The sequence below is a fragment of the Thermobia domestica genome, chromosome 6 (genome assembly GCF_964235325.1).
Source record: "Thermobia domestica chromosome 6, izTheDome1.hap1.1, whole genome shotgun sequence".
Taxonomy (NCBI): domain Eukaryota; kingdom Metazoa; phylum Arthropoda; class Insecta; order Zygentoma; family Lepismatidae; genus Thermobia; species Thermobia domestica.
The window spans coordinates 229,835,770-229,852,315 of record NC_137459.1 but is presented as its reverse complement, the minus strand read 5'-3'; the positions used below and the strand labels follow the sequence as shown (position 1 = coordinate 229,852,315).

Sequence of the window (16,546 nt, the reverse complement as noted above, 5' to 3'; positions counted from 1 at the left end):
ATCACCACCTTTACCTACTGTAACCACGAGGAATCAAAATATTCACATGGGAAAACAATAGCGTTGTTAATGGAGAACATTTTTTGACAATTTCCTTTCTCTGGCAGATTTTTTTTTACAAAAGTAAAATAAAATAAAAATAAACATATAGTATGTTTAAAACAAGCATTAAAAGTACACGTGTTTAAAAGAAAATTTTAAAACTTATATAAAATTTGTTTTAAACAAAATCAATTGTTCAAAACAAGTTCTAATCATTTGTTTTAAACACTTTGTTTTAAACAAAACAATTTTGATTTAAAGTGACCACAATTTTAACGGCAAAAATGGGAGATACATGAATCGGGGTAATTATCAAACTCTGATTCCCTGATTACATGGTGCGCCAGGAATGTTTTCATGTTACATAATATAAAATAAATGAAATCTTTGAGTTTTACGTCCCATGGTTATGCCGGTTAGGCTAAAGGAGGCGGTGATGATGAGTAATGAATGAAATGGCGGAATGAAGAAAGTGGGAGGAAACGGGAGAACCCCGAGAAAACCAACGCACACGGTGTTTGTCCACCACAAGGTTCATTTGGCGAGGGCTGGAATCGAATCCGGGACCCCAAGCACCAGAGGTGAACGCTCTACCACTGAGCCACCGCGGCCCCCACATAATATAAAAGTAATGTATTCAAAATTCCAAGCACTGAAGAGCATTTAAAAGTTCCAGGCATGGGCTAAAAGGAAATGATTGAAATGTTTTATTTTTTTATCCCACGGTTATGCCCTTTAGGCTACGGGAGATGGATGATTAAAAGAAGTGTATTATTGAAAAATTAGCTTCCGTGTTCTCCCTTGAAATTCGAACCCGGGACTGTATGCACCAAACTCACATGCACTTGCCACTAGAACAGCAGAAGAGGTCTATGTTCTAAAAATCCCCAAAGAGTATTTGTACGACAACTAGCTCTATACAGAGTCATTTTATCGAAAAAGTGTAGAATTTTCTCTGATTATTTATTTATAAATAACACTTAAAGAATATTTTGTTCATTTTTGTTTAAGAACAGGAAATTTAGGGGTTCAATTTGAGAAATTAAAAAAAAAAAAAAAAAAAAAACATGACAATGACTAAAACTGTTAGACTCTTTAGATTTGAGTCTGCTTAAAAAGGTGAGATTACACAGGTCTGAGAAAATGAAACAATGCTAAACTGTTTCGGTTTAGTTAACTGATTCGTATGTGTTGAGGTGCGCTGAATCCAGGAATGGCAAGTGTTTTGTCCTGGGACATCTGTGTTACGAACAAACTAATGGTCATTGTTGAACAAAAATATGAATAAAATATGCGATTTACAAAAACACCATTAACAGAGTAACACAAATTAATGTACAGAAACACGCACACACTTGAAGACAAAAAAGTAATACAATTCTCAATCAGATTGCTTGTGAAATCGTCTTTGTTTTAGGTCAAACTTCGTTTGGAGTTTGTCTTTTTGTAGATGGCTGCCGGAAGATCCCTAAACAACATCCAACAGTAGTCTGCCATCATCCTAACACTCCAGTTCCCTTGATACCTTCGTTCTATTTCATTGATATCTTGATACAAACGCTCCCTCTGCTCTTTACTCACTGCTCTCACACTGTCAGGAAAGTAGTCAAAGTGGGAGTTGAGAAGACCGACTTTTAACCTGATGGAGCAACCAAGCTTTCGGGACCCGTGCAACATTTTCCCTACCATTTCTTTGTACTGTGGGTCCTTTCCGTTTCCCAAAAACGTTTTGATGTCCACAGTAAAGGCAACCCAAGCCTGTTTTTGAGTTGGAGTCATTGAGTTGATGAAGTCTTTGTCGAATATGAATTTTCTAATATGAGGGCCAACAAAAGCCCGCGTACTCGCGTACTCGTGGAATTTGAGCAACAAACAGTGTAGCCAGAACTACTTACCAACGTTTTGTAAATCTAAGATGTAATCTTACTAAACTCATTTTATGAACAGATTTATTGTTTTTGTTTTTTCTTTGTAATCTCGTACTCTCATTCATGGCACATTACGATATGTGTCAGTGATCCCCATCCGGACCAATATACATGTATTTTCATGTTTCGGGGAGCACGAATTCATTTAATCTTCCATGTTCATTTTTATTTTCATGTGATGCATTTGAAATTTAGCGATTTCCAGCAACCTATTTGACAAAGCTACATTTCGATTGTGCAAAAACTTGAAGTCCCAGGAAGAAACGGCTTTCGACTTCGACTTCGGTGCACCCAAAAGTGTAAAAATCAGCTAAACTTTTGCCAACAGCTTTTTGGTTGCAGACCTGTGTTATAGATCATACTGCATTGGTGAGATGATGAGAAGTTATCTCACATTGCTAGAGATTTTGGTTGTGTTTCTGTAACAGGAGGAAGTGGCTGGATCGTCATACGGAGTGGAGAGACAGAGAATGGAATATATCAAACCCAGGAGCGGAAGACTGCAGGCAGCCTTAGTGGCTCAAAACCGAGCTGTGGGTGAAGAAACATCCTTTGCGTTATCAGTTAGTCTTCAAAGGCAAATTAATTGAATTAGTATGTTCACAAAAAGCAGTAAGCCTGCGGTTTATTGTAGCTGGACTTCATCATTCGCGGCAAACCATGAGATGTCTACATCCAGTCAAAATATACTATGGAAATATAACGATCTTTACGAAACCTATCGTGAGCAATATGTTCTAAACCACAGGAAGAGAGTTAAATTCATCCTTTCACCATCGACTGATTCTATAATCAAGAGTTGGAGATGACGTGAAAAGCTTCCGATACATATATCCTATATTCTACAAAGACCGGTTAATTGTTTACAAGAGTTATCGTAGAACATGTTTCTTGATCGGTCCCTTAATCCATCCCTTATTCATTACTGACTTTAACTGCGTTTCAGCGGAATCATTGACAACCTCAAGGGAAATATGCGCTATGTTGTTACTAAATCTTACATATATCAAAAGTATGCTGGAACATATTTATTTATACATTGCAGTTTTAGCCTTAAATCCTTGACCGAATTAACTCCATGCAGTTGAAGATTGGGAAGCCTAAAAGAAAATATACACTATATTGCATCAAAATTGAATCATTTTTGTGATAGTTATCAAAGACAATATCTTAACCCTTTTACCAACTTATCCTTGTACCCTTGATCGGTTTCAACCCCAACTATTGGGGATGACTGGAATTCAATAAATAAATTATGCACTACATTTTATCGAATTAAAAAAAAAAAAAAACTTTTGAGTAGTTCCAACCAGAAAATGGTTTTGTATATGTGAAAATATGCAAACATGGAGCAAATTGTATTCCATTTTACTCTTTTATTATTAATGGATTCGTGCAAAATGAAATGATAAAATTATTTCGAAAAATTAAAGGAGACATATGCCAAGTTTCGTTGAAATCGAATAAGCGTTACGAGAGTTGCGATGACACAGACAGTCACATGTACAGAGATACGAATGATAATTGGGTCAAATGGTAGAAACTCGCTATAATCGTTTTAATTGTGTGTATATTTGGTTTCTTCATATTTTATTAATGGAAGATAAATCCAAATAGCCTTATACTATTATCCAACCAAATAAAGTAAGAAAAATTCTAACAGGATAAAACCAGATCTAAAAATGTAATATTACATTTTATAGTTGTTCCTTCGACAAAAAAAAAAAAAAAAAAAAAAGTGCACTTGAAAATATGAACATAGACCAGATGATAGGTAGGTAAGAACGATTTTTACTACACAAAATGTTCACCTACGATAAACTTTAAAAATTTTTATGATTTTTATAATTGTATTGTGTGGAACTCAACAGAAAACATCTTTTTTTTCTGTTTTCTCAGCATGTTACACTATTTGTGTTATGTGTCGTGTAAATTGCATTTGGAAACGTAATATATTTAGTGATTTTACTAAGATCCATAGCTTTAAATGTCTTAATAAGATGAACAAAATGATAAAGTGAACAGATTTTCTCATAACTTCTATTGTTACAAGGGACAAAAGATATTATCCCGCAGAAAGCATGTATTTTTCATTGTAACAGATAATACATTTAACGGAATACGAAGATAATACATTTCATAAAAAAATATCAGAAGCTTTTTACCAGTAATGCGTCTAATGGAAAATAATTAGACCTATGGCGAATCTATATTTCTGACACCTGTTTTCTATTTATATTTAATGCTAATTCTTCCGTGATTTTCCCAATTGTTCTACTACTTGTATATTCAACCTCAGGCTTATATTCTCTATTTGAATCCTGTCTTCTTACATATGGAAAATTGTATGTTTACATTCTACGCAGTAACCATTTTTAAATTTTATTTAATGTGCTTCCTTCCATTATTCCTCTTTTTTGTTACCCTCTCAAAGGCTTGTATCTACGTATGTCAAGACATTAATTCATTATTAACAAATCACTGCTATTATATTTAACCCTGTTGAAGTGTCTCCTTGGATAGACTCCTCTTCGGACTCAAACTTGGAACTTCACATATCAGAATTGGAGGTGTATCATCCAATTGATTAGGTCATTCAACATCAATATCTTGATCTTCGTGGATCATTATTATATACAAAGGTAAAATATAGTTATACTATGAAAAGTAAATCTCCCACTTTATATTGTTTTCTTTAGGGAAACAAAACTTGTTTCTTTAAGAAGCAGCAATAGAAACAACTTTATTTCTTGATTTGCTGAGAGTCACGTTGGTTCAGTGGTGGAGCTTTCACCTCTAGTGTATAGGGTTCCTGTTCTATTCCAGTGTCCATCAATTGGTTTTTATGGTAGACAAACATCGTGTAAATGGGTTTTCTCGGCCTTTTACTGTTTAGTCTCATTTTCTTCATTGCACCATTTTATTCGTTCTCATCATCACTCTCCCTTTAACCTCCCGCTTCAATCCTGTGACATAAAATTGTAAGATTTAATATTTTTACTTGTTATCACCTTGGGCTCTCAGTGAATAATAAGAACAAATTTTAAACGACCTTTACTTAGCCATGTGCCTACTACCTCTCGTTCTATTATGTAACACAGACAGAATGTTCTGTTTCTCGTCTTTCAGCTCTCTAACAAAACTTTGATTTGTAATCTGGAATACAACATTCTATGTAGTGTACGGATAACAAACTTCCAATGTTATTTCTTAATAAGAGAGAGGAAGTCAATCATTAACGAAAAAGAACATAGAACATAATATTGAAAAAGTAACATCTTCATAGAAGTTAAATGAGAAACTATTAATAAACTCTATAGATGTTAATAATGGAATTAAAACACTTCCCCCTTCAATAGTAGAACACAACAACAATATATCAATAATCTTTTACAAAGATATGAGAACTTAAATGATTGAATTGAATAACTGAAGTTCTGCTTGCAATCTGACAATTATAAACTTTCATACAAAACGTCGTTCAAGAAGTTGATTTGAATGTATTTCAAACAATTTGACAACAACAAATCTCAATTCAAAGACTAGCAAAATACGTAAATTGGAAAACTCTGATTAATTGCTCGTATTTCCAAAGAATATATATATATATATATATATATATATATATATATATATATATATATATATTACTGAAATTTTATATAATATTATTAACATTGAGTGTACTGCATTAGCAAATACTATGATTTTGGATTTCTCTCTCCGATAAATCGAAATGTTACTCATTACGATATAATTTTATTTCATTAAAAATATTAGTGATTTAATACACATTTATTGGTGCAGTTTTTGCATTTTATCCGATTTATTTATATAGATGCATTTTTACATTTTTGGCATATTTTTGTGAATTTCTAGTATTTATTCGTTATTATAACTGCCTGCCTCCCAAAGTTCATATAGAACAATAAATAAATAAACAAAAATAAAAGAACATACGATATTCTGTAAGTTAAGCTCACTTCACATAAGGAAACGAACATATCCAACTTTTCTGTCCTCGAATTCCCTGTTGTTAAGTGTTGCGATTGTTGTATATATTACAGTTCTCTTTCCTGCTTCACTCATCTGCCTTTAACTGTATCAATATTTTTAGATTATTTGTAAGCCATATTAACAGTTGAAAAAGGCAATTTTGTACAGCGTGCAGCTGTGTTATTGGAAATTACCTAAATGTCTTAAGTTAAGGAAGTAATTTCGAAACTAGATAGTTTTGTTTGTGAATTTGGTGAACGAAAAGATTTTTGTTATCACAAATGGCTGTATTCTCTACTGTAATGGCAGTTGCAACTGAAAGAGTATTTACTGTGCAATATCCTGTCCAGGGACAGAAACATAAACATGAAATTAAGCTACATACGAACGAGAGAGAGAGAGAGAGAGAGACAGAAGACAAACACACAAAAAACAATGCAGTAACTTTTTAGGCAGTGTGGTACATCATATCATTTTGTGTTTTTCGAAGATTTGTTTGCTGATATTCCTTTGAGTAAAGCGGGCAATGAAGTTGCATTATTAGAAAAATACACTTCTAAATCCCTCCTTGATTGTTAAATGTTAAGGAAGAACAACGCGAAAAGGATTCACAAAAAAAAAATGAATATTAACCATGAAATGGAAGGAAAGAACATATGATTGATGGTTGCAGCAATGCAATGTTGTATAATATGTTATTGCTGTGATGGTGTGATGCAACATAGTAATATAAAATAGTGCGCAATGGATCTTAATTTTATATGGAAAACCGTAATAGATCTTAATTGTATATGGAAAAATATTTTTTACACTTTTTAAAGCATTTTTAAGCATACAAGAATTTTAGGACATTTTAAAAAGTTTTTTAGTGCGTAAAAGCATACAAATTTATAGTACAATAAAATCCTAACGGTAATACCAAAGTACTTACTAGTCATAACATATGTTGTTAATATCTACATACATTACATTTTCATCTAACGAACACAACTCCTTTTTTTTCGAGCAAAACTTAATTAAAATGCTACAGTATACTAAATTCACTTATATAAATCTGAGCTCCAAAGTGAATATGGATATTTATATATCAATTCCTATATTTCAAAATATCATTAAGCATGACTGAATTGCTTAGCTGTTAGATACAATAAGCCAATGATATTGAATTTTACAAACTTATGATTTGAAACATCAGAAGCCACGTCCTCTATTAAAATGGTGTGAAGAATGTAGTATTTCTTTCATTTTTTACAGGTTTGGAGTATCTTTTGAACATTAGAATATTAAATAATACTGCACTATCATCATCTTGTGTAGCACCTTCCAACCAGATTCATGGATTTTTGCTGGGTGCTGTAAATAAGTTCCAAGTAGCGATAAATACATGTATTTCTTTCGTTACCTCAGTAAGTAAATAATGATAATTGACACTGATTTTTATCTAATCCTATTCTGATTACACTACACGCAATATGAATGTTAGATGAGTGTCTGTGGTGTTGAGATGCATTTTCCAAATACGTTACCAGTATTAATTGTTGAAATAATAAGTATGGGACATTCTATGCGAAGACAACAAGTCATCAGGGTTGACCATCTTAGATTTTTGTAAAACTTGATACACAGCTTTATTACAATGGGAAATGAAAAAAATCCCAAATATCACCTCTATCCCCCTGAAAGTGTCCCCATACAGGATGTTCAAAAACGTCAAAAAGGGCATTTTTTCAGTTACAGTGATTATTAAAAATTGTCATAAAATGATTAATATCTGCACTAGAGACATAAAAATAACACCATTGCTCTATAAGTTGTATTATATTAAAAGAACCTGTAAAATAAAAAATAGCACTTCAAAAATTCAAACTAAAATTTTAAGTCTGAATTTCGCATAGAAATGTTCCTATGAATTTGTACAAAATTGTTCAGATTGTAGCCTCATATGTGTACTATAGTACTACAAAGTTTCGTTTTGGGCACTCAGTGAAATTCGATTCAAAATTCAACATAAACCAAGCATTGCACGATATTGACCATGTGAATATCTGGGTTCAGATCGATAACCATTTGTCTGTAGCTATTTACCTGCAGCATCAAATGAATTTATATTCAATTTCATTTGTTTCTAGATGTATTCATTTGAATTTACACAATTATCCACCTTTCGAGTTATTTAGAGAGGTATTACGTTTCCGAACAGTACTCAAGACGGGTCATTATTCTTGTTAGTCAGTATGGATGTTTCTAAATTTATATTGGCTACATTGATACAAGTTATTTTCATTCCTTTATTTCAGGACTGCTGTACAGACATGTGGAAGTGCATAATTGAAATAGGAAAAGGAATTTATTGACTAATTGTTTGTGCTGAAAGTGTTTGATGGGATTGTGAACAGTGTCCCTGTGTTTCATAAAATATTTGATACAAATATTGTGAAAGGGAGGGAAATACATCCCTCCCTTTGATAATAAGTTCTGTAACAGCAATCCTGAAACAAAGGAATGGAAACAACATGTATCAATGTAGCCAATATAAATTTAGAAACATCCATGCTGACTAAAAGAATCATGACCTGTATTGAGTACTGTTCGGAAAAGTTTTACATCTCTAAATAACTCGAAAGGTGGATAATTGTGTAAATTCAAATGAATACATCAAGAAACAGATGAAATTGAATATAAATTTCTTTGATGCTGCAGGTAAATAGCTAGAGACAAATGATTATCGATCTGAACCCAGATATTCACATGGTCAATATCGTGCAATGCTTGGTTTATGTTGAATTTTGGATCGGATACCATTGAGTGCCCAAAATGAAACTTTGTGGAGATTTAGTACATATATTTGTCTACAATATGAACAATTTTGGACAAATTCACAGGGGCATTTCTATGCGAAATTCAAAATTCAAATTTTAATTTGAATTTTTGAAGTGTTATGTTTTATTTTACAAGTTTTTTAAATACAATACAACTTGTAGAGCAATCTTTAAGCTTTCCAATGGTGTTTGTTTTATGTCTCTAGTGCACATATTAATCATTTTATGACAATTTCTAATAATCACTGTAACTGAAAAAGACCCTTTTCTGACATTTTGAACATTGTATATGGGACACTTTTAGGAGGAGAGAGATGATATTTGGAATTTTTTCATCTCCCATTGTAATAAAGCTGTGCACCAATTTTTACAAAAATCTAAGATCGTCAGGTCAGAGTTTTTCATTTCGTTGGTTGATTTTACATGGAATGTCCCCTATTCAACATAATTTCTTCGTCACTGATGATTCTGATTTAGTGTGATACAATGAGTTGCACTTTAAAATAAAGCCTTACTGATGTAATGAAATCATTGAACAATCCTTAAAAATACTATTTTACTACATGTGAGCTTTAAATACTTACCCGACATAGTAAATGAACAAACATCAAACTCCAGATTGCATTTCACAATAAACCCGCGAGCACTCTGTATTGTTACAACTGCTCCTTCTTGAAAAACGTACGTATTTCCAATTTCCAATGGTAGCTGCCTTTGCCCTTCCTTCAACAATTTAACCGACTACAATAAAGAAGATGCGCAGGAGTTAAAAATAATTGTCAATTACCACATTAATTCTATTCGTATATAAGATCGATTTATTAAATTCAGCATGCGTTATTATAAGGGTACAAGAAGTAACATAATTTCATTATTCCTTTCCGTTTTACTCAAGCATAACGTCTCTTATTAGCACGAAGATATGTAAAATGATAATATGTAAATTATTGTGTATTGATAAATTTGCATCGCCATTGTAGCAAAACTTTAACGAAAGTTTTCTGATAGTATTTTGTTTTAGTAATTCTTTTAAAATAAAATATTAATTAATATGCTTTTCACCCATTGCAAGTGTGACTAAGGGTAAGAAATCAAGCTTGTTGGTTAGTCTATGTTCAATGTGTCGTCAGCTGGAAAATGTTTTATCTGCGGGAGACTTCTCAGTGATGATGTTACGTGTATAGGAAAATAAAAGGGACTGAAAACATTGGTAGACTGCAGTATTAAAGTGAAAGGTGGGAAGGAATGTCAACTTAAGGGACTGAAAACTGTTATGGTTCATGAAAAGTTCAGAAAACTATACACAAAAGCAAGAAGTAGCAAAGCGTTGCTATCACGACATACTTCTTCTCCTACGCCCTTAGGGTCAGAAGTACTAAGTTTTAATTTTCAAGAAGTCTGCCTGTTTAGTTGACAATGTACATCATATGAATTTTTAAAGAGACAGAGTAAAAAAACTTGTGAGTGAGACCGATGAGACCATTCTAGTTAAAGATTCTATTATGGAAGCAACCGACAGAATAAATGACTGAGAATGAGGCAAAGAAGTTGCTGGTATTAGGATTGGCAATGTTCATGATTTAGTTGCTGCTGAAGCCAGATACCATTCCTCATGCGTGAAAAAGTTCTATAAGATTTCTGCTGGAATGCAACGTGGTCGTCCGAAAGTTAATGTTGTTTCAGATGCTGTGGCTCGTGCTTTCAGCTATCTTGAATCTAACAAGGAAGAGTGCCAATTTTCTTTCAGTAAAATTTTTCAAGATTGGTGATGATGCACTGCGAAAATAAAAAAAAGAATAAGAACTAAACTGAAAGAAAAGTACTCAGAAGATATTGTTTTATTAACTACACCTATCAAACTTATAAAGTGGAATAGATATTACAAGAAAGAAAGTACGACTTCAAAATCACACCGAAAAATATGAATTTACTTTCTAATGGTTCCTGTCAAACCGCTCTTTGAAAAGTTGAAGTACAGGGGATTTCGGTTTAAAACTATTGTAAGCATATATTGTTAGTTTAAATACTATAATTACAGAACTATGCTCATATGTGGGCAAGTGTATGAATAATTTAAGAATAATCGTAATAACATTTACAGTTTATAGACCTTTAAACTTATGACAAAACGTAGAAATGTAACATAAAAAAAATTAGAAAAAAACTATGATTGCATAAATCCTCACAATAGCTATACCTATATTAAGTTAACATACCTGTAGTATTCTTTTAGCCATGGTTGTGGAAATATTATTCTGTTTGGGGTATATTTAGAAAATTCACTACAATTATGCTTTTTTAAGGTATGATCGTGCGGAAAAGTGCCCTAAAAGCAGTGCGTGCAGAGTATGTAACTATGAATTACGCATAGGTTGGACAGTAATTTGTGATATACTTGTCATTTGGATTAGATAATTAAGACAGGAAGTGTCAGCGCAACATCACTCTCTACAAAAAATCAAATTCTCAGTTTCGCGATGCCTGGTCTCCAACACGTATCCACAATATGTATCAGTGACAGTGTATATTGTCTTAGTTTGTAGAATTCCATCTAAAACCTATTTGTCGTAACATTATTCTCTAGGCACTTCTAAAGAAATGATTGATATAGGGTCTGGCAAAAATGTTACAAATGACATGGAATATTTTCCTTCTTCTTTTCAGATAAAATATTATGTATCGAGGAACGAATGAAGATTTGGCGTGGATGAAGATGCATCAATTACCAAAAGCAATGAGAAACCAGTTTGAAATGTCGTATAACAGAGGTCTCTCAAGTAGGTTTACCACAGTGATGAGCAAATGCAAGACCAAGACCAAGACCGGGGTGGTCTTGGTCTTGGTCTTACACACCCAGTCTTGGTCTTGGTCTGGTCTTGCACGCAAGAGTCTTGGAAGTCCTGCATTTAAGAAATCTCAAGCTTTTCATAGGTAAACTTTACTATAGATATAAGGATAATAAACTCTACAATGCGCCAATAGTAAAGAAAATACAATGCATGTTTCTAAATGTAATATAGTTTAACTTTGTGTCAGTATGATGATAGTGTACAACATAGGTGCCCACGCTTCCTTTTTTAATGGGTGCCCACGCTTCACTACTTGTAAGATATGCCTAAATCACAACGTTTCGGAATCTGTTTATATTTTTTAACAGATCCAACATTTCAGTGGTACCCAAACTGGGGAGGCTACCCCTGAGACGCATGAAAGAAAATCAAGACGACACATATTATTGGAATATCATGAATTGCAAAATTATTTTTCCACTCTAAAGGCGTCAGATTTTTCTTTTCAACCACGATTAGCTAATCCTTGTATTTATCAAACTTCCAATTAAATATTGAGATTTTGTTTTACTGATTCCAATATGTACCCTATGGGGCAGAAACAGTGACATTACGCAAAAGTGATGACAAAATTGCAGGCTTTTGATACATGGGCATGTAGAAAAAGGAGAGAGTTAGCTGTGTTAAACGGACAATGAATGAGAAGGTGTTAAAAAAATTAGCAGTAGGAAAAAAAAGAATTTTAGATATTGTTTAGAGCAGAAAGAGGAACTGGTTAGGATATTGACTGAGGAGGAACTGTATTATTAGGGACGTGCTGGAGGGTATTGTGGAAGGAAAGAGAGGGAGGAAGCGAAGGAGACTAGTTGAAGGAAAGTATTAACACAGAAAATTGCTACGTCAAGACGAGGAGGCTAGCTGAGGACCACCGAATGTCGAAGCTTCTCAGTTGCAGCAAGTAGCCTATCAATAATGTCAGAATAGCTATTATGAAGATGATAATATATTTAGCAATATTGACTAAAAAAGAGGGAAAATTAAAATAATAATAAGTATAATCAAACCTCTTACTATTTTAGAATAATTTGAGTGGAAACTGAAAACGATTCAGCTGTCTATGTCTTATGTGTAAACTTAATTTATATAAATACTTTTGACCCGTATTGGAAATACAAAATAACGGCATCGAACTCCAAGTTATTTGAAGTCTCACTTATGAATATGGATTACACTTCGTTGGGTTAAACTTTAAATATATATATATATATATATATATATATATATATATATATATATATATATATATATATATCATTAGTCATTCACCTTTTACTATTAGTAAAGCGCTTTCTGATATCGGTCATTTTCGATTATTTTTATATTTCTAACCCCTCCTCCTCCCCAAGTTGCGGTGCTGAATTCGAATTTAAACGGCATCAGAAGTATCACTGTTCGTCTCAGAGACCCCAAATCTATGGATTCGGCACTAATATTGGTCTTTTTCAATAAACTTATATATATCTCCTTTTCCCCCATGTTGCGAAGTACGGCATCGGAAGTGTCATTGTTCATCTCAATGACCTCGAAAACCATCAGTTCGACATTGATAATGGTAATTTTCGATAATTTTATATACCGTATCTCGTTCCTCCCCCAAGTTGCGGTGCTGAATTTGCATTTAAACGCGATCGGGAATATCACTGTTCACCTTAGCGACACCGAAAACTATGGATTAAACACTAATATTTGGTCATTTTTGATCATTATTATGCATCTTCCTCTCCTTAAGTTACGAGGCTGAATTTGGTCGTAAATAGTATCGGAAGTGTCGGTATTCAACTCAGCGAACTGGGAAACTATGGATTCGACAATTATATTTGTCGTTTTCGATCGTTTTTATATATCTTCTCTTCCCTCCGAGAAGCTACGGGGCTGAACTTGGATTGAAATAGCATCGGAAATGGCACTGTTTATCTCAGCGGCCCCTAAAACAATAGACTCCATTTTAATATCGGCCATTTTCGATCATTTTAAAATGTCTTTCATTCTCCCCCCCCCCCATACTGCACCGTCAAAGTGATATGACAGAATCCACCTCAGGTCCGATCCTCATCTATGTTGAAAATGAAATCAATTTCGGTCAGGTGGTTCAAGAATTATTAAATTTTATTTATTTTTTGTACATTTTTCATCCCCTCCTCCTACCAGAAGTTCTACTGTCAAAGTGATTTCATAAAAAAATCCCAAACCCGAACCTCATCTATGTTGAAAATTTGATCAAAATCGATGCGGTGTTTCAAAAGTTACTAAGTTATATATATATATATATATATATATATATATATATATATATATATCCCCCTCCCTTCCTCCTCCCCTAGGTTCTACCATCAAAGTGAAAAACACTTTCCAGGACCGAACCTCATACATGTATGAAAAAGAGGTAGTTTCTTCTTGAGAATGAATTATTTTTCAGGCTATTTTCTATAAAATATATCTGGCGATTTTGTTCATATTTTACAAATAAATATTTTACTAATAACCTGACAATATGGCATAGCTCATTTGTCGTGAAAAAATCCGCAATGGTTAGTTTACTCTTGGAAATTACTTTCGGGCGATTTTATATTGCGTTTATATTTCTTATATAAATGTTGCATTAACCTTCACAAAAACTTTCATTTCTGTATCCAATTTTGAACTTTGGGGACTCACAGAGCCTCTAATGATTTTTGTATTTAAATGCTATTGAACATTAAATTATGAACATAATTTCTTTACGTATCGATGCGATTATTATAACAAGGTTTTCGAATACATTTTATTTTGTCAGTAGCATACTCAAAGGAGGTTGCTATGTTCTAACACCTCTTTTCTATACAAATTATTGAAAAATTTAAAAATACCATATTAATTTATGCATATAAAACAGCGCGTGTCCTGGCTAAGAAGGGTTTATGTTCAAACTTCCGAAATCATTAAGAAAATAATCAACAGAAATGTTTATTTTCTTCGACCACCGTTTTATTTCTTAAATTTTAAGTTTGAAGATTTTGGAGCGAAAATTTTTACGGTTTGAATGTTTTGGTTTGATAATTTTTAGTTTGAAAGTTTTGATTTGGAAATTTTTAGTTTAAACATTTTAGATTGAAAATTTTGGTTTGCAAATACTCAGATTAATTTTTTTGTTTCCTTTTAAAATATCAAATTTGGAAATGCTTAGTTTCGGTATTTTTGGGTAAAAATGTTTAGCTTGAAAATTTGCTTTGAAAATGTTTAGTTGCAAATTTTTTATTTTTATTTTTTTATTACTGCTGTATATTTTGATTGAATGTGTTTGTTTACATTTTTCAAGTTGAATTTTTTATCACTCACTAAATGTTTTATTGATATTTTTTTTTAAATTTTAGTTTGAAAATTTTGTTTAGTTTGAAAATTTTGTTTAGTTTTTCAATACTTGAAAATGTATACATTTATTACACTGAATCATAACGTTAAACACTTACTTTTACAGAACCTTTCTATCTTCTAAAACATCTTAATTTTTTAAGCAATTTCCATGAGAGGGACACAAGATCACGTTTTAATAGCCAATTTGCAATTCCTATTCATAGATCAACTTATTCATCCAAATCATATATAATTTCAACGTGTCGTGATTGGAATACTTTGCCAACCTCGGTACGTGAGTCAAAATCTTTAGCATCTTTTAAAAGAGCAGTATATAATTTATTGTTATCGAAGCATGGTTGAATGGACACAGAGACAGAAGAGCCAATAGAGAAGCCTGTCATAAAGATATGAAACTCAACATTATTACATATTATAACATGTATGTACTTTCGTGTAGCACTATATTATATTTGTGTGTGTGTGTGTGTGTGTCCAAGTGACAGTCTGTTTCTTGTGTTTGTTTTTTTTTACTTTCTAACTTTTTTTCCTTTTGCTATTGTTAGCTATATCCTTTGATTTTTCAATTTTGTGTCATGTTTAGGTGGTAGATAAGGCTACATATAGCCTTAACCTCGACATGTAAAATAAGTCAAAATAAATAAATAAATAAATAAATAAATCATTAGAAAAATTACAATTGTAAGGTAAAAACAAAACAGTTTAGAATAAAAATCCAGCAATATTGTTACAATAATTTCATCATGATGCAATCATACATGTCAGAACAAATTAATGCTCATACATGTCAGCAGAATTGCATCTATCCGTTTATGATGTGTAGATTATTGTTCTCATATATTAGTACGGTTCAAATAATATTATCATAACTCCACAATGACTACTTCTTTACAGTTTCCAAACACATGTGAAGTGGTGAAATAATTTACTAAGATTACTATTCTACCTTATAAAATATTATGTAGACAAGTTATTCCTACAAATCTTGTATTAAAATAACTGGTGATTCTTGAAAACGATAAAATCATTATTTTACCTGCTATATATATTCCCATGGAAGCCTCAAAATAAGAAAAACTATTAAGCTCCTTAAACGTCAGATTAGTATACTTATCTACAAATAATTAATTGGAAGTAGTCGTCAATTACGATTTAGTACATAATCAAATGAAATACAATCACATCTCAATGTTGAATATAGTACTCAGTGGATCTGTTTTCAGTTCATTGGTAACGATCCTGATCTTACAACGTCAGCATGGTATCATCAACATTCCATTTTAATGGGAATTATGATGTATTTTACTTTGTGAGCATGACATCATCAACATCGAAGCAGAGAAATCTGGCTGATGATGAAACAGTTCAAGTAAAATTGTTCTAGTTGGAAATATGTATGCTACTAACGTTAAAGTTTACAAAAAAAAAAAAAAAACATGTTTTCCAACTACTATACAGTGAATACATTGAAAACGAACCATATGATTATTGTTACAAGTTCTATTTCGTTTGAACCTGCTATAAGACAAGACAAACCAGAACTGTTTGGTTTGCAACTGGA

The 16,546-nt window shown here is 32.4% G+C and overlaps 1 protein-coding gene across 2 annotated transcripts in view; it reads right to left on the bottom strand.

Annotated features, from left to right (window-relative positions):
* The window catches only part of Apoltp (Apolipoprotein lipid transfer particle), a 6,186,292-nt gene that overhangs the window by 377,950 nt on the left and 5,791,796 nt on the right, over positions 1–16,546 (bottom strand). For both annotated transcript variants that reach the window (XM_081762641.1, XM_081762640.1), the window contains exon 66: positions 9,370–9,526. In XM_081762641.1, coding sequence (XP_081618767.1) covers positions 9,370–9,526 — 157 coding nt within the window. The remainder of the gene's footprint in view (positions 1–9,369; positions 9,527–16,546) is intronic.